General features: G+C 41.3%; 1 protein-coding gene across 3 annotated transcripts in view; it reads right to left on the reverse strand.

Annotated features, from left to right (window-relative positions):
• Nucleotides 1-338: 338 nt before the first annotated feature.
• Nucleotides 339-18064, reverse strand: part of USP32 (ubiquitin specific peptidase 32) — a 236296-nt gene continuing 218570 nt past the window's right edge. For all 3 annotated transcript variants that reach the window (XM_058445883.1, XM_058445884.1, XM_032162872.2), the window contains 7 exons: nt 14636-14722; nt 12365-12485; nt 7245-7436; nt 6315-6603; nt 4480-4904; nt 3708-3800; nt 339-2577 (listed from right to left, as the gene is read on the reverse strand). In XM_058445883.1, coding sequence (XP_058301866.1) covers nt 2404-2577; nt 3708-3800; nt 4480-4904; nt 6315-6603; nt 7245-7436; nt 12365-12485; nt 14636-14722 — 1381 coding nt within the window. In that variant the 3' untranslated portion in view covers nt 339-2403. The remainder of the gene's footprint in view (nt 2578-3707; nt 3801-4479; nt 4905-6314; nt 6604-7244; nt 7437-12364; nt 12486-14635; nt 14723-18064) is intronic.

Consider the following 18064-nt stretch of genomic DNA (forward strand, 5'->3'; position numbering starts at 1 on the left):
CTCATAAGGAGCACACAACCTAGATTGCTAGCATGCACAGTTCACAACAGGGTTCGTTCTCCTGTGAGAATGGCATGCCGCTGCTGATCTAACAGGAGGCAGAGCTCAGGTGGTAATGGGAGCAAGGGGGAGCGGCTCTAAATACAGCTCGCCACTCACCTCCTGCTGTGCAGCCCGGTTCCTAACAGGCCATGGATGGTACTGGTCTGTAGCCCAGGAGTTGGGGAATCCTGCGCTACAGAGTTTCCAGCCTCAGAGATGAAGCATCCCCTCTGTAAGTCAGAAAGAAATTATTCAAGTAAGAGAATTAAAACAGGATCACAGAGAGGGAGGCTGAAGAATTTGACTTTCTGTGTTTACTTGTATGAGGAAAAACAGCACATAGAGGCATCCACAGTGTTTAATTTGTTTGGATAATAGTTACAGATAAACAGGTACACCCCATATACAATTACCAATACTTTTTATACAGTTCATATTTCAGTACATCAACACTTTTATTTACACTCTATTTATGTACATTAACATCTTTCTAAAGTCAGTGCATTGTCAACAAGTTTTATACAGTAATTTACAAGGTGAATGTAGTTAATAGTTAATTTAATAAATTTTCTGCTAGTTCATGAATTAAAAAAATTAATTACAACCAGTATAACAAACACAGATCAAACAACATTAGTAGATTGTGCTACCTGCTTAAATAAAACATCTGTAAAGAAATTATTTAAAATCTTCCACTTTTTAATGGGAATGGACAGATTTTATATACTGAAAATCTTGAAACTATAAAGTATGCATTTTGTCTGACTTTATTACATTAGACAATTTAGGCCACTCCTACCTACCTGCAATTATATTTTTTCTGAAAAGGATTTCAATTTAGGTAGCCATTTAAGATAACCTTTCCAAATGCTCTGAGAACTAGATATTAATAGTTACTGGCCTCAGATATCAGAACACAAATGCTTAGTTACATTGGTAATTACTACCTATGAGGAAGAAAGGGTAGTGGAATCTGACAATTAATGAGAATCAACTTGCAGGGTCTAAATGAAGAAAGAAAGACCAAAAATAAGGTGAAACATTTCCTTCAAGTATATATTAAAAAACTACACACAAAAAAGCTACCTGAAATAAATAATATTTATACTTTGTTCCAGTCTTGATTAGAGACAAAAATGAAGTAAACAAACAAACATAATTTTCAACGACTACTGTAAAATTAAAAAAAAATGACAAATATCAAAATAAAAAAATTAGTGGACATGCAAACAAAGCAAAACTAAAGTTGACTTCCTAAAACCACCAATTTCATTAAATATACTTATGAACTCCTAATGTCTGGGATGTGTTTTGTTTGTAATTTATAGCCCTTAGAGCCATCAAATACACACAAGCAAGTTCATTTGCATGTGTTCTCTCTTTTTTAAAGTGCAAGACAAACACGGAAAAGAACAACCACTAATTGTGAAATGTGATCTAGCTCCAATGCCGCTTTCCTTCCCAGAAGCTCTTGTTGCAACAGGTGCATGTGAAGATGGTGCAAATATTGGCAACTGCTCCCCTTCCCTCAGCATGGGTGGGGCCGGGGGTGCAGAATACATTTCTGAGGATACTTGAAGTATCCTAAATGTAAGGTGCCTCCACTGGGAGGGCCATGGTAGCTGGATTTCCCAGGATGCTTTTTCTTTCTACTGGGTCTCCCACAAGGCTCTGGGTGGAAGGCACATAGCTCTTAAGAGAGCCTCCCTTTCAGACTGACCACTATATGCCCCTGCCACCAATGACTGGTTGTGTCTCAAACATAAACACAACGGCAAAAACAAAAAGCAAGAAAGACAAAGAAAGGGTATGGAAACAGTTTAAAAAATAAATGGGAAAATCCTCGTCCATGCCGTAAGAATCATTTGCGCACCTGCATGATCTTGCTTTCTCCATCTTGTCAATGTAATGGAATAAAACTTCAGGAAAAAGGAGGTAGCATATCATGTCATCCCTAGACAACATTATAATTTTTTGTTTTTTACTCTGACTCCAAGGAAATCTTTAATATTTGTTATGATTATTGGTAAACTCTATACTCACTACATATTTGTTCATATCTGACAAGCACAATTGAATTCTTATTTGGTCCCAGGTGGCTGGTGCCAAACCTTTTGTTTACAGGCTAATGGTGGAATCTGCCTGAAGGTTCTTTATTGGAGAGCTTGTATGAGACTTCAAAATAAAATGATTACTACGCTTAAAGTTAACTATTTTAATTAGAATTTTTATTTTGTGCTTCAGGGTCACAGGATAAAATAACTACATTTAGCTTGCCTTTCAGTGACACTTTTGCCAAATGTCAGCTACAAGGAGTCATCTCCCTCACCACCAAGCTGTCTAGCAGCCAGAGTGGTGGCTTTACTGTAACACACAGTACTTTTTGTAATCAGACTCAAAGTCTTCATCCATACTGCTTGTGTCTGCCATCTTTTTGCCATCAGTCTTTGGCAGAAATTGTGCATAGTCTATCCCCTGCTGCTCATAGAAAAGAATGTAGGCAGAGTCGGTGTCAATTTCATCAGGGTGAAGTTCCTGAAAGGGCAAGAAAAACCTTTAACAAAAAGCCATCACTACTATGGCTCTAAATCCTTGCCAGGAAAGGGAAGACCAACCCTCTGTAATTACTAAACCTGATTGCTTTCAATAAGCTCACTAGTTTGGCTGTCTCACACCTGCCCCTTTAAAATGAGCCCCATTATTTCCAATGTTTGCTTTGGGGAAAATATTTTGACCATAGACAAGTCAAAAAAGAATGACCTAAAACCCCATCAAATTCTGTTTATTTATTTTTTTGAGATGGAGTCTCGCTCTGTCACCAGGCTGGTGTGCACTGGCGCAACCTCAGCTCACTGCAACCTCTGCCTCCTGGGTTCAAGCGATTCTCCTGCCTCAGCCTCCCGAGTAGCTGGGACTACAGGCGCGTGCCACCACGCCTGGCTAATTTTTTTGTATTTTTAGTAGAGACGGGGTTTCACCATATTAGCCAGGATGGTCTTGATCTCCTGAGACCTCATGATCCGCCCTCCTTGGCCTCCCAAAGTGCTGGGATTACAGGCGTGAGCCACCGCGCTCGGCCCAACCCCATCAAATTCTAACAGTCTAGAAGATAGGAGCTTTTTGCATTAACTAACTCCTGTTTTTTGTTTTTGTTTTTGTTTTTTTGAGACAGAGTCTTGCCCTGTTGCCCAGGCTGGAGTGCAGTGACACAGTCTTGGCTCCTGCAACCTCCACCTCCCAGGTTTAAGCCATTCTCCTGCCTCAGCCTCCCAAGTAGCTGGGATTACAGGCATGCGCCAACATGCCCAACTAATTTTTGTATTTTTAGTAGAGATGGGGTTTCACCATGTTGGCCAGTCTGGTCTCGAACTCCTGACATCAAGTGATCCACCTCCTAAGCCTGCCTCAGCCTCCCAAGGTGCTAGGATTACAGGCATGAGCCACTGCACCTGGTCGACTAACTCTTTATTTTTCCTCACTACTCATGTTTTCATTCCCTACTCTGCATATCACTTTTGTTCCTTTAATACTTACAGCATCTATATATTGATTCTAACAGAAATATCTATTTCCTATTCAGGAGATAGTCCGTTATTTCAACAAATGTTCCCCAGTTCTGTTGATATTCTGTTTCTAACTTTCATTCAAAGATTGAGAATGTTTACCTTACAGCTGCTGTCATTGTAACAGTACCACTTGCAGTTTGGGTTTTTGGCATAAGTGACGTAATGGCCCCCACCCAGAATTCCTGAATGGCACTGTAAGAGATAAGAGAGTGGAGGTATGTTAGCAGTTAACTGTACTATGGTCAGGGTATAGCACTAGGATCTGAGCAGGAGAACACTGATCATATAAATGATCAGTAGGTGAAAAATATTTTAGAACCCTCTAACTTTTTCTAAAACCAAAATGAGCAAAAAGCAAAATACAAAAGTCATAAGCTCCAAGTCTTGTGTAGATAAACAATCATTTTATAATTGTAATTACTATTATTATTATTATTATTATTATTATTTTGAGACAGGGACTTGCTCTATCACCCAGGCTGGGGTGCAGTCGAGTGATCACAACTCTCTAAAGACTTGACCTCCCGGGCTCAGGTGATCCTTCTGCATCAGCCTTCCAAGTAGCTGGGACCACAGGCACATGCCACCATACCTCACTCCATTTTAAAATTATTTGTAGAGATGGGGCCCAGGCTGGTCTCAAACTCCTGGGCTCAAGCGATCTTCCTGCCTCAGCCTTCTAAAGTGCTGGGATTACAGGTGTGAGCCACCACACCTGGGCAGGCCATGATTTCTATGTTAACTTTGTCTATCACTAAGCTCAATGCTAGGAAATAAGCAGGACCTGAAAAAAGTACTTGCTGATGAATACGTGAAGACAAGTGAACAAAACACAGACCACTCTCTGAAAACCGTACAATAAACCACTTACCGAAATTGCATATAGATTATAAATAGGCTTAATACGAGTGTCTTCTCTTTGGTCATCAGTGCTGTCTTCTTCACTGTGGTTTCCAAGCTGACCATTGCTATAGCCATTGCCACACGCTTCATGCTCATAAAGGAATCCATTGGCCAAAGCTACCTCGTGGTCCTGAGGAGTGACCAGCTCTGGTTGGCTGCCCCCCAGCATATGCCCTCGACTCAAGGCGTCAGCCAGCTCACAGATCTGCCCGGCCCCATTCTCTTTGCTGGCATCCAAGTTCTCCTTACTACTTGACAGTTTATTTTTGCTGCCAATCTGGGGCAGCCGGAGCCTCCCTTTGCTCCTCCCCAAAGTCCGTGGGCTGCTATTAGGGCTGCTGTTTTTGCTGGAGGGACAGCTAGTTCCACTTTTTCTTGATGAAGAAGGAGAACCTGTGAACAGGACAGAAGAAAAGATTCACAAATCCAAATGCCACAAAGTAAGCCAGCCCCAAATGCTAACTCTGAGGTTAGCTTTACAACTGTACACACAAAGGTAAAGACGGGAGTCATGACTGGCTACTCTTTAGTTCCTATTATGTAGCCAGTAAGTTACATTTTTGTCTTCTTCAATGCCAAGTCCCTATAAGCAACAATGTCCTGAAAATGTAAAGTACATTATAGGGACTCAGAAAATAGCAGAAAGATGATTTATGTCAGATTCAGTTGAAAAAAAATCCAATTATTAGAGTAAGGAGTTTTCCAAATACATATTCCTCTCCTTTGTAAAATTAGACAAAAAATGTGACCACCATTTACTGAGTACTTCCTATTGTTAGGCATGGTACTGGGAATTTCTTGCTGTCCATTGTTACCTCTATGTCTCACAAAAATCCTGTACGGCTTTAAACTTTTTGGTTATAGCCTCTTACCCATACCCCCTTTTATACCTTTAAAAATTATTGAGAACCTTTAGAACTTTTATGTGAATTTTATCTATCAATATTTCCCATATTAGAAATTAAAACTGAGGAATGAAAAAGTACATTAGCACAGAACTTCACTGTCAAAGTGACGATATTATTCAATGTCATGTTGTCTCTCACACCATTGTACATTTGTGAGAGAATAAAAGTGAAAAGGCACATATTGTCTTAGTATTTTTATGAAAATAGTTTTGGGCCAGGCACAGTGGCTCACACCTGTAATCCCAGCACTTTAGGAGGTGAAGCAGGAGATTCACTTGGGCACAGGAGTTCGAGCCCAGCCTGGGAAACATGGTGAAGTACCATCTCTACAAAAAATACAAAAATTAGCCAGGTGCAGTGGTGCGTGCCTGTAGTCCCAGCTACTCAGGAGGCTGAGGTGGGAGGACTGATTGACCCCAGGAGGTCGAGGCTGCAGTGAGCTGTGATCTGTGTTGCACCACTGCACTCCAGCCTGGGTGACAGAGTGAGACCCTGTCACAAAAAAATAAAAAATAAAATAAATTAAAAAAAAAAGAGTTTTGATCCTCTAGATCCCCTGAAAGATGGGGAACCTCAGAACTTTTGCTATAAGGGGACAAGACAGCAGCTACCATTCCTGTTTACTGTATATCAGGCACTGTGTGAAGTGCTTTACTGTCCATGCGTCACTCTCAACTCTGTAAACTTGGCATTATCCCCATTTTACAGATGAGAAAATAGATTCAGGGAGGCTGAATCTCTTGCTAAAACTTACATAGCTCAAATACAGATAGGTCGGATTCCAGATAAGTTCCTTCCATCCAACCAACCTAATGTTCCAGAACAGAAGACAGAGAAACATATGTAGCCTACAGGAGTCCCAAGAAAGCACCTGCATAAGGCCCCCAGGCCTCACCTTTCGGGCTGCTGATGATGTTAGCGCTGAGTGAGGATGGGCTTTTGCTCAGGAGCACGTCCTCTTCCCCAGCCGAACTCTGCGCATCCACTTTCTTCACCTCCCTTGTCAGAATCCTGGGCTCAGAGAGCTCATCCCCCTGGGGTGTGAGTGGTTTACGCTGGCAGAGAGCCGGGTCTCTTGGTACCAAAAAAGCACTCGGATCAAAGCTTTCCCGAGGGAATTTGACAATTTTCTGTGATTTTATCCACCGACCATTTACAAATTGAAATCGCTTAAGGTGAATAATCTGGAGAAGTAAAGGTAGAAAACATCCGCATTAAAGGGTTCTGAAGATACAAAATTTACATGGAAAAAACAAGTCAAATACATGTCAATGTTTGGGAATATATAACAGAACATTTACTCTTCATTATTTTTTAAAGACTTCAAAAATATGGTTTCATAAAGGCCTCTACACAGGCCCCAGTGCACTGGTGTGCTTGTGCACACACACTCAACTCAGCAGTGTGGCACAGCCACGGGACTGTGCAGTGGGTATTGCCTCCAGGCTCAGTTGCTCTTCCAGAGTCCACAAAGGGTTAGCCTAAGCTTCCACTCTCCACAGAGCCAGAAGTTCACCCTCTCCTGAAGTTCAAATTCACCATGTTGTACCCCTTGTGGCAGTTCTCACATTGCACTGAATTGCAGTTACTGGTCTACATGATTGATCTCTTCTTCTAGATTATAAGCTCTTTAGGAAAAGGAACTACCAAATATTTGTAGAAAGATTCATCTTTGTATTCAACATAAAAACCTTGTACAGAAAGTGTTTTAAACACTGCTGCAGTAAAGGTCTTATTCTCAAAAATAACAAAACCTCCTGTTTGTTCATGTCTTCTTTCTTTTATGCTAGATTCCTGCTCTCTCAGAGGCAGGACTGTAACATACCAGGATGGGTGGAAGCCTCCAGAGATCCAGCTTCTTTGTTGCTAAGCAGTGGGTCTTACACTTGGAACAGTAGTACATCTCATTTTCCCCTAGCTCTTCCTCACTGGTGAAAGCACGGAGACAGCTGTCCAGGTTGATGGGCTCAGCTTGCGCTCTCCGACTCTGCTCCACACTCTCATGCTCATCCACAACCTGCAGGTAGAGGGAACAGGAGGAAAGGGGTGTGTGGGAAGGCATTTAAAGTGGTGATCCAGGTATGCATCAACCTCTTGGTCACTCACCCTTATTTTACTCTATATAAGGAAAAAGAAAATACAACTGGCTGGGTATGGTGGCTCACGCCTGTAATCTCAGCACTTTAGGAGGCCGAGGTGGGGTAATTGCTTGAGTCCAGGAGTTCGAAACCAGCCTGGTCAACAGAGTGAGACCCTGTCTTTGTAAAAGAAAAATCTAAAAATTAGCTGGGCATTGTGGCACATGTCTGTAGTCCCAGCTACTCAGGAGGATTGCTTGAGCCTGGGAGGTAGAGGTTGCAGTGAGCTGTGATTACACCACTGCACTCCAGCCCGGATGACAGAGAGAGACTGTGTCTCAAAAAAAAAGGGAAAAGAAAACACAACCCAAATTAGAGTCTGAGCAAATACAGCACCTATACATTTATTCACAAATGTTACATCAGTAACATTCTGGATAAAATTTCTATTTATATGACCATAGCTTTTCTTGAAAAATTTTTGAATGCTTCAAAATGATAAAAACAAAAGAATTGCATTATTTAACAACTTTGGAATCCTATAAGGGATTACATGTGAGCTGGCCCTCAAGCCAGGGGTGGTGATAGTAAGCCATTTATTTTTAATCAGAAAGCCAGAGCATTATTAGTATGCTGCAGACTTTACAGAGGCTAGGAGAAATAATATGAAACACAGAAACTAGAGCTGGATGAAATAAGGGCACAGAAAAGCTCACCACGAGAAGACAACACAGCAGAGCATGCAACCCCACAGGGTACAACTCATTTGCATCTGATTCCATGTAACACAGAGTTATCAGAATACCAAGTCTATAATTATCTGTCTCCTCCCTCATGGGGCCTTTTTATCTGAGATGGCAACAAATGGAAGAGCAAGCTCAAAAGAGTGTGCTGCTTTTGTTGAGAAGGCCCCTAATACCCACCCAAACCTTTGGGGTCCTATTAATCAGCATGTTAGGCTGTGGAGCAAGAAGGAGTTAAGTATAAGAAAGGAGAGAGAGCAAAGAATGGGCGGGGTGCAGGGATGTAAGTTGGGGGTGGTGTAGAATGAAGAAGAAGGAGAGAAGGAAGAATCTAGAGTGCAACAGAAAAGAAACAATTTTTTCCTCTCCATGCCTGGCTGCTACCTGACAAACAATCAAGAACCACAGAGCTGGGATCCTTCTGTTTGTCCCTCTAATGTATGGGAAGGTGGGTGAAGCACCAGGGTTATGAATGCTACCAAGAGACTTCACACAGTATATATTTGTGTCCCAAAGCACAGCTCGGACCACAAGGCCCACACTGACTGCCTCTCTGTGGCAAACGTCACGTATGTCCATCACCCATCCTATTTATTGCTCCTCCCTTCCAGTGGTGAACTTCCTCCATGAATTTCCCTTCCTGAAACTCATGATGGGAACATTACGCTGCCTGGAATACAAATTGGCACAGCTCAAGATATTCAGTTTAGAATGGGTTTTCAGGTGAGACTTTTTCCCTGTATGAGAGTTACGAGGCTGTCAAATGCTGCTATAAACTAGCAAGGCTGGGTTTTATCGTGCAATTAAGGTTCTAGCACTGCATAACTATCCAGGCTAAAGAGTTCATTTAAAAAGGGGAACTTAGAGGAAAATTCTTTTTTTAGAAAAGGAAATCTGGCTTGGACTTGGGTTATAGACTTCTTTTTTGAGTACAAATTCTGTAGTAACAAGGTATTAACTGTCATCATCTTTTGAACTGGTCACTCAAGGAAAAAACCGATGTGCTTCAAAAGGAAACATGCTGTATCATAGTTGTTGGAATGAGTAGAAAAAGGAGTGTATCATATACAATAGTGTTTCTTTTCTCATAGCCAGTGAAATATTATCTCTATTATCTCTACCAGGAATACTTTATGGCCAACTACAAATTAGAGTAAGCTAGTAAAGAATGTTGATTTTTATTGACTATATTTTCTGTGGAACACAGGCTACAGTGCTAGATGAAGGCAGGGAGGAAAGAAGGCTGATAAAAAACATATTTGTGGACTGTACTGACAATAATTTCTATTTATCAGTAAATTTCCCAAAGTGATAAAGATTCCCTCTACCTCTTGGGATGTATGCTTAGATCCTCTACTATTGTTTAAATAGTCTATAAATTACTTATAGGCACCCTCTTCTTTTTCAAAGTTGCTTTAAAGCTCATCTTTAACACAAAACACAGGAAATGAAGTAATAGTGTTCATGTAAGACTATTGAAAAAAAAGAGAGTGGCCTAAGAATTTGTCTAGCTTACTTTTCTTTTTTTCTTTCTTTTTTTGTTTTTTTGAGACAGGGTCTTGCTCTGTTACCCAGGCTGGAGTGCACTGGCGAGATCACAGCTCACTGCAGCCTTGATCTCTTGGGCTCAAGCAATCCTCCAACCTCAGCCTCCCAAGCAGCTGGGACTATAGGTGCACACCACCACACCTGGCTAATTTGTGCATTTTTTGTAAAGACAGGGTGACATCATATTGCCCAGGCTGGCATCCAGTTTAATTTTCTACTGAGGAATCTGAGGTCCAAACAGGAGAGAAATGTAAAGGATAAGAGCGATTGCCTCTCTATTTTTTTCTGATTACTAGGTATAATATTCATGTTGGAAAGCAGAGAAAAATGTAAAAAGGCAGGGAATCCTTTTATATTCTTAATTATATTCTTAATACAAAGGCAACCACTGTCAAAATATTGGCAGATTTTCTTCTGTCCTTTTTCCTAAATAGTATTTTTTCAATATTGAAAGTATTATTTCCAGTATATGCAACTTTATGTCTTGTTTTTAAAAAAATTTTCACATATTGTAAGCATGTTCCCATAAATGTTAGCAAAAACTCCTGGTAATCATTTTCAACAACTGCGTTATATTTTATCCAATGAATACACCATGCTTTATTTAACCACTCCTCTAATGTGAGACAAATATAAGTTGTTAATAACTTTTTACTCTCCTAAAAAATGCTATGATGATATTTGCCTGCAAATTATGGAGTAATTACAGAGTATTCTCCCCTCAGATAAATTCCTAAAAGGGAAATCACTGGAATAAAAAATATAAAGCATATGGGCAATAATCCCAATTTAAACCATGGTATCTCTTTTGTCTACATGACTTTCTAAGCACATGCAGAAACCCTACATGTAGGGGAGCCCAGATTAGTCATATGGCCCTACTCCCTAGCAAGGCATCAATAGCCCTTCGTTTCCATGGTATCCTAAATGCATTACTGAAAGTGGAAGTAGGGTAAGATTTAACAGGTCACGTAGGCCATTTCCTATAAGCAGGATGTCCTAAAGAGCTTTTCAGATTGCACACTGGATTTGTTGAAAAGGGGAAGAGATTTATAGAGCCACATAATTTATCACCATTGACAGTAATGTCTTGTCAGAATAATGCCCTATCAGATTTTGTGCTGACAAAGATTTATGAATCTATCAACTGGTAAAATTTTCCCTCCTTGCTAGTGAGCATGATCTAGAACATTAGTTTCTCTTCAGCTTTCTTTAGCTTTAGCCTAGTGATCTTTCATTTGACAAGTATCCACAAATTACACTTATTCATGGCTAGAAAGGGCTCCCAGGAGCCTTGGTGTGTGGGGCATATTTTGGGATCTAAATAGGAAACTAGGTCTAGAATTGGTAGTTTCCCCAGTCCTCCATAGCTTAACAAGACAGAAAAGTCAGTTACCATTACTAACTTATCCAAAGGGAATGCTTTAAAAAATAGTAAAGGAAATTTCCAACTGTCAAGAGCCATAAAAATACAAAAACCACCACAATTCCTCATGTGACTTAAGGAACTCCTTTGACTCTGTTGCTTTTACCTCTCTATCAGATTCTTAATGTCTTTACCTTTCAAATAATATTTGGTTGATTAAAAACTGCCTGAGGCAAACATTTTTAGGTACGGAGTTAAAATTATTTCAGAAACAACATTTTCAAAATTTAAAAATTGCTCTGGCCAGACAGTGACAATAGAAGAATGTGAAGTGTGAAGAGTGGCCATTGAGATGTGCTCTTAGGTACCCAAAATTGAAACATTTCAATCCTTTCTCTAATTTTTCTGATCACTATGCCTATTAAAGGTAGCAGCTATAGCCCTGGGACACATTTGAACTAAGTAACTGTGGTTACCAAATGCTGCAACTTCAATAATATTTAACAGAGAGATGCTTATTGATATGTCATGGCCAGACACAGCTTTGTTTCAGGGTTCACTTATTAATATTTTTGAAATTTAATGCCTGCTATAGTTTGGATATGGTTTATTTGTCTCCACCAAAATGCATGTTGAAATTTGATTCCCGATGTGGCATTGTTAGGAGGTGGGGCCTAGTAGGAGGTGTTTGGGTCATAGGGCTGAAACTCTCATAAATGGTTGGTGCCATTCTTGCAGTAGTGAGTTCTTCTGAGAACTTAGTTTCCAAGAGAGCGGGCTGTTAGAAAGCGAGGATCTTCCTCCTGTTTGGTCCTCCCTCTTGCCTGTGTCTGTTCTCCTTTGATCTTCTCTGCCATGTTATGATGCAGCACAGAAGCCTTTGCCAGAAGCCAGGACCATGTCCTTGAACTTTCCAGGCTGCCGAACAGTAAGCTAAATAAACCTCTTTTCTTTGTAAGTTACCAGCCTCATGTACTCTGTTATAGCAACATAAAATGGACAAAGACAATGCTCCAATACAATGAACTCCAGAAGTTGGAAAATGAAAAAGCTCAAGCAAACATGTCAATATATTAAGTGCCATAGAGGATGCCAATGAAGGTTTTTCTGGTTGTTTTTAAATTGTCTAAAACAGAAATGGCATAATAGTTACACTGGGGGAAATTTCCCATATAAAAACCACCATTTCATGGTGGCCCTAAATACTTACCCTTTCCTGGGATGTTTGATAGCGAAGGTGAAGGGCTGTGGGGTCCCAATCCACAGCAATATAGGCATTTCCAATGAAAGCTCTGTCTTCCCCACAATCAACTTTACAGCCTCTGCAAAATCTAAAAAGGGGGAAAAGATCCACAGAGGAAGAAATAATTATGAAGGAATCTAAATTTTCTTAATAAAAAATATTCTCCCTTCCTACTTTTCTGCTTTCCTCTTGGGCCTCACAATTTGTCATGGGCTTCTAACTTCAGACTCTGATAAATGTAGGGATACTTTTTAATAATTATTATAACTTCAGGGAATCATGCTTTTCACTTTTCAAGTCTTTATTTTTACAAAGTACTTGATAACCACCTGTTAATCACAGGAAGATGTGAACTTTATGGCAAATAAATGACATGGGAATTGACTGTTTGAGATATTACAGCACTCAAGAAATTCCAGATTCAGTTATTTAATGCTCTGAGGTAGGACAATTTATCTGGTATAACACCTAGCTCCTTGTCTGTAAAATGGCAGATTAAATAAATGCATATAAAAGTTTACAGAGGCCGGGCATGGTGGCTCATGCCTGTAATCCCAGCACTTTGGGAGGCCGAGGTGGGTGGATCACCTGAGGTCAGGAGTTCGAGACCAGTCTGACCAACATGGTGAAACCCCGTCTCTACTAAAACTACAAAAACTAGCCAGGCATGGTGGCAGGCACCTATAATCCCAGCTACTTGGGAGGCTGAGGCGGAAGAATTGCTTGAACCTGGGAGATGGAGGTTGCAGTGAGCCGAGGTCGTACCACTGCACTCCAGCCTGGGTGACAGAGTGAGACTCTGTTTCAAAAAAAAAAAAAAAAAGTTTATAGAGTTGCAGGGGTGGGGTGGGAGATGGGGTAGGGAAGGAGGATATAATAAAGTCATGGTTCCAATGCCTACTTTATTATTATTATTATTATTTTTCTTGAGATGGAGCCTCGCTCTGTCGCCCAGGCTGGAGTGCAGTGGCGCAATCTGAGCTCACTGCCAGCTCCGCTTCCCGGGTTCAAGCAATTCTCCTGCCTCAGCCTTCCAAGTAGCTGGGACTACAGGTGCCCGCCACCACGTCTGGCTAATTTTTTGTATTTTTAGTAGAGACGGGGTTTCACCGTGTTAGCCAGGATGGTCTCGATCTCCTGACCTCGTGATCTGCCCGCCTTGGCCTCCCAAAGTGCTGGGATTACAGGCGTGAGCCACTGCGCCCGGCCGATGCCTACTTCAGACTCAGTCTGCTAAGTCTATTGCAGTTCTCTAAAGGCGGACTTTAGTATCATTAGGCACTTTCCCTGTTGTAACAGCAATGACCAACCTCCGTAACTCTTTAAAAACCAAGAACAGATTTCCAGCAAGGTCTAGTAAAGACTATGGTCTACTGTGCTTAGAACTGGCAAACTTATTTATATTTAAGGAGAGGCCTGGCGTGGTGGCTCACACCTATAATCCCAGCACTTTGGGAGGCTGAGGTGGGTGGATCACCTGAGGTCAGGAGTTCGAGACCAGCCTAACATGGCGAAACCCCATTTCTACTAAAAATACAAAAATTAGCTGGGTACAGCAGTGCGCATCTGTAGTCCTGGCTACTCGGGAGGCTGAGGCAGGAGAATTGCTTGAACCTGGGAGGCAGAGGTTGCAGTGAGCCGAGATTGAGCCACTGCACCCCAGCCTGGGCGACAGAGCGAGACTACATCTCAAAACAAAACAAAACAAAAAAGGAGAGGTGAAGTTATAGAGTAATAAATGTTTATCACAAGCTATGAATTTGGTATGGGCTGTAGTTTATAAAACCAGCTAAGTCTCAAAAGCAAAACATCTACTGACCTCAAAAGGAAGTGAAAAATATTTTTTGAGATGGAGTTTCACTCTTGTTGCCCAGGCTGGAGTGCAGTGGCGCGACCTTGGCTCACTGGAACCTCTGCCTCCTGGGTTCAAGCGATTCTCCTGCCTCAGTCTCCCAAGTAGCTGGGATTACAGGCATGCACCACCATGCCCCGCTAACTTTTGTATTTTTAGTAGAGATGGGGTTTTACCAGGTTAGGCTAGTCTCCTGATCTCAGGTGATCCACCCACCTCAGCTTCCCGAAGTGATGGGATTACAGGCGTGAGCCACCGTGCCCAGTCACAATTCTTAAGTTTCTCATTATTCACTATTTACTTCTCAAAATTGGAAATCTTATGAAAACTGTATAATATCTAAAGCTGAAATTCTACTAAAGTAATTCTTTTGCAGGTCACTTTACCTATACCATGGGCACCAAGCACAGGAGTTCCCATCTTTCTGCACAACTCGTAGAGTGAATGGATATTGATAGCCCATACTGTCATCACTGAAACAGAAGAGAACAAAAAGAGTGTAAGAAGCATTTCTGGTTCGAGGTCCAACTCCTTTTCATCTTCTCTTGAAGTAATCCTAGGAAGGGGCATTTGCCACAGGAGTATGCTCATGTTGACAGCTCAATGTTACTTACCCTAATCCATTAGCTGCAGCCCGGTACCAAATACACTCTGGCTTCCCATCCTCCATCTGGGCTTACAGAAGGGTAGACATATGACTGCCAGATGTCTCTAAGGGAGTCCATGTGGCCCATGAAAACTTTACAAGATAAGCTAATCATGAAATCAAATACTAATTATCCTTCAGCCTTAATTCTATCAGAGGATTTAATTCACATTAAACTAAAATAATTAGATCTTTCCATGACAAGAACACTGACACATTGCAGAAAGCTGTATATTTAGAAGTCTTCTTTAATCAGAATCGCTGATGTGGTACATGCTAAGTACTGCCTTAACTACTCAGAGTTATAAGCTACATACCATTTTTGGAGTAACTTCTTTTAACTGCCAATGATTATGTCAAGATGGCCCTGTGAATTTTCCAACTTTTTAAAAAATTTACTCATCCTTGCCCTAAGAAGGAGCAATGCAACAATTTATACATACTATCGAAACATAAGCTGTACACCTTAGATGTATATACAATTCCTACTTGTCAATTATAGTTCAATAAAGCTGGGGGTGGGGGAGAAGGAAACAATGCAAGGAATATGACATAAGAGTGGCATACTTTACAGTTCATCTGGCAACTGATAGTGGTTATTACATGGGCTATTGAAGGTAATGAAACCATGATAAAGAATCACTGTAAGGGCAAAAGTGAGAATCACATCTGGCATAGGAGTTCCCATCTTTCTGCATAACTCGTCCAGTGAATGATCATTGATAGCCTGTACTGTCTAGTACCATGTTCAAATCAGGCCAGCAATAAGTGAGGAATCAAAAGAAAGATAACGGGATAAAACAATCAAGTAGCACTCTCATAGCTGTGCAGCGCTTCTCTTCTGAAAATTTCTTTTACCTTTTTGCTCTAACTGAATGAAGCCTGGCTTTCTTGAGAATCCTGCTCCCCCTGCAGACTTTTTCTGTCTTTTTTTTTTTTTTTTTTTGAGACAGGGTATCACTCTGTTGCCCAGGCTGGAGTGCAATGGCGCGATTATGGCTCACAGCAGCCTCCACCTTTCTGGGCTCAGGTGATCCTCCCATATCAGCCTCCCAAGTAGCTAGGATTACAGGCACGCACCACCACACCTGGCTAATTTTTACATTTTTTGTAAAGACAGCATTTTGCCATGTTGTCCAGCCTGGTCTTGAACTCCTGGGCTCAAGTGATCCTCCTGCCTCAGCCTCCTAAAGTGCTAGGATTACAGGCATGAGTCACCACACCCTACCCCCTGCACTTTGTATTCTCACACATTCCAGAACCCGGAGGTAAAATAGATCTCCTCCTTACTCCTATGCCACTTGTGCATGATTTCTTCTTCCTTCCTTTTCTAAAACATTCCAGCTTCTTTGTAGCATGTGCTACTGAATTATGCTACCTGCTATTCCTCCTTGGAAGGTACATATCTTCTTTATTCACTGAAGATTGCAGCACCCAGTTCACTGTGTTTTTTCTCCACCACTTCTCCTGTTATTATTCTTGGTGACATCAACATCAATGCAATACAACAATAACTTGGTCTTCTCTCTTCCAACAATAACTTCCTCCCATATGTAAACCCTCTCCAAATGTCATATTCTAGACCTTGTGAATACAAATTTTTCTACCTCCAAAATCTCAATTCTAATTATCCTACTTTGCAACCACCACCTCCTATCTTTTTGGGTTACTTACTTATTCAAACATCCCTTTTCTAATGATTCTTTCACCCAAAGAAACCTCCAATCACTGCCCTGAAATCTTCACTTGCCTCTTTATCCGCTGTCCCTGAAAATAATCACTCTTCTCCATAGACCCTTAATTCCAGGATTTTGTCCATTTAATCTAAAATTTCAAATTTATTGACATAAACACTCAAGAAGTCGAGAACTATACAATGAACACTCCATGTATTCATTACCCAACTATAAAAATCATCAACTCCAGGCCACTCTTATTTCATCCATAACTTTACCAAGTACACTAGAATCAGGTGAGAGCTACCATGCATGGCTATCTTTTTTAGTGTCCGAAGGACATAACCCACTCCAATCTCTACTCCTTTATCTATACTAAAATAGCTTTCACAAAGATCACCAAAGACCATTTTATCAAATCCAGCGGGCAATTCCCAGTCCTTTGTAGCATTTGAAACAGCTATCACTCCTTTCCTGAAATACTTCCATCACTTAACTCCTGGTTTTCTTCTTACATTATGGGCTGCGCCTTCTCAATCTCTCTCTCTCTCTCTCTCTTTCTCTCTCTCTCTCTCTCTTTTGAGACAGAGTCTTGCTCTGTTGCCCAGGCTGGAGTACAGTGGTGTGATCTCCGCTCACTGCAACTTCCACCTCCAGGGTTGAAGCAATTCTTGGGCCTCAGCCACCCAAGTAGCCGGGATTACAGGCACGTACCACCATGCCCGGCTAATTTTTGCATTTTTAGTAGAGATGGGGTTTTGCCATGTTGGGCAGGTTGGTCTTGAACTCCTGGCCTCAAGTGATTCTCCCACCTCGGCCTCCCGAAGTGCTGGGATTACAGGCATGAGCCATTGCACCCAGGCTAGATCTCTTTTGACGCTTCTTTTTCCCTTTTCAATCTCTAAATGTCGGAATGTATATGAACTCAGTTCAGAGTTCATGTATAGATCATGGGAATCTTCTCTATTTAACTCCCACTCTCTAAATGTTAATCATCTGGTCTCAGGGCTTTAAATACCACCTATTTGTTGATGACATCTATATCTCCAGCACAGGACATTCAAGTGAATTTACCACTAGAATATATAATAGACTTCTTGAATTTAACTTGATTCCTGTCTTTTCTTGCCAAAATCTGCTCCTTTTCCAGTTTTCCTTTTTCCATTAAATGGTACCACCATTCACAAACAATTGTTCAGGGTAAAAAGCCAGCCTGGGCCAGGTACAGTGACTCACGCCTGTAATCCCACCACTTTGGGAGGCTGAGGTGGGATCATGAGGTTAGGGGATTGAGACCATCCTGGCCAACATGGTGAAACTCTGTCTCTACTAAAAATACAAAAATTAGCCCAGTGTGGTGGCATGCACCTGTACTCCCAGCTACTTGGGAGGCTGAGGCAGAAGAATTGCTTGAACCTGGGAGGCAGAGGTACAGTGAGCCGAGATCATGCCACTGCACTCCAGCCTGGTGACAGAGCAAGACTCCATCCCCC

Source organism: Hylobates moloch, unplaced genomic scaffold (genome assembly GCF_009828535.3).
Source record: "Hylobates moloch isolate HMO894 unplaced genomic scaffold, HMol_V3 SCAFFOLD_10, whole genome shotgun sequence".
In the NCBI taxonomy this organism is placed as follows: Eukaryota; Metazoa; Chordata; class Mammalia; order Primates; family Hylobatidae; genus Hylobates; species Hylobates moloch.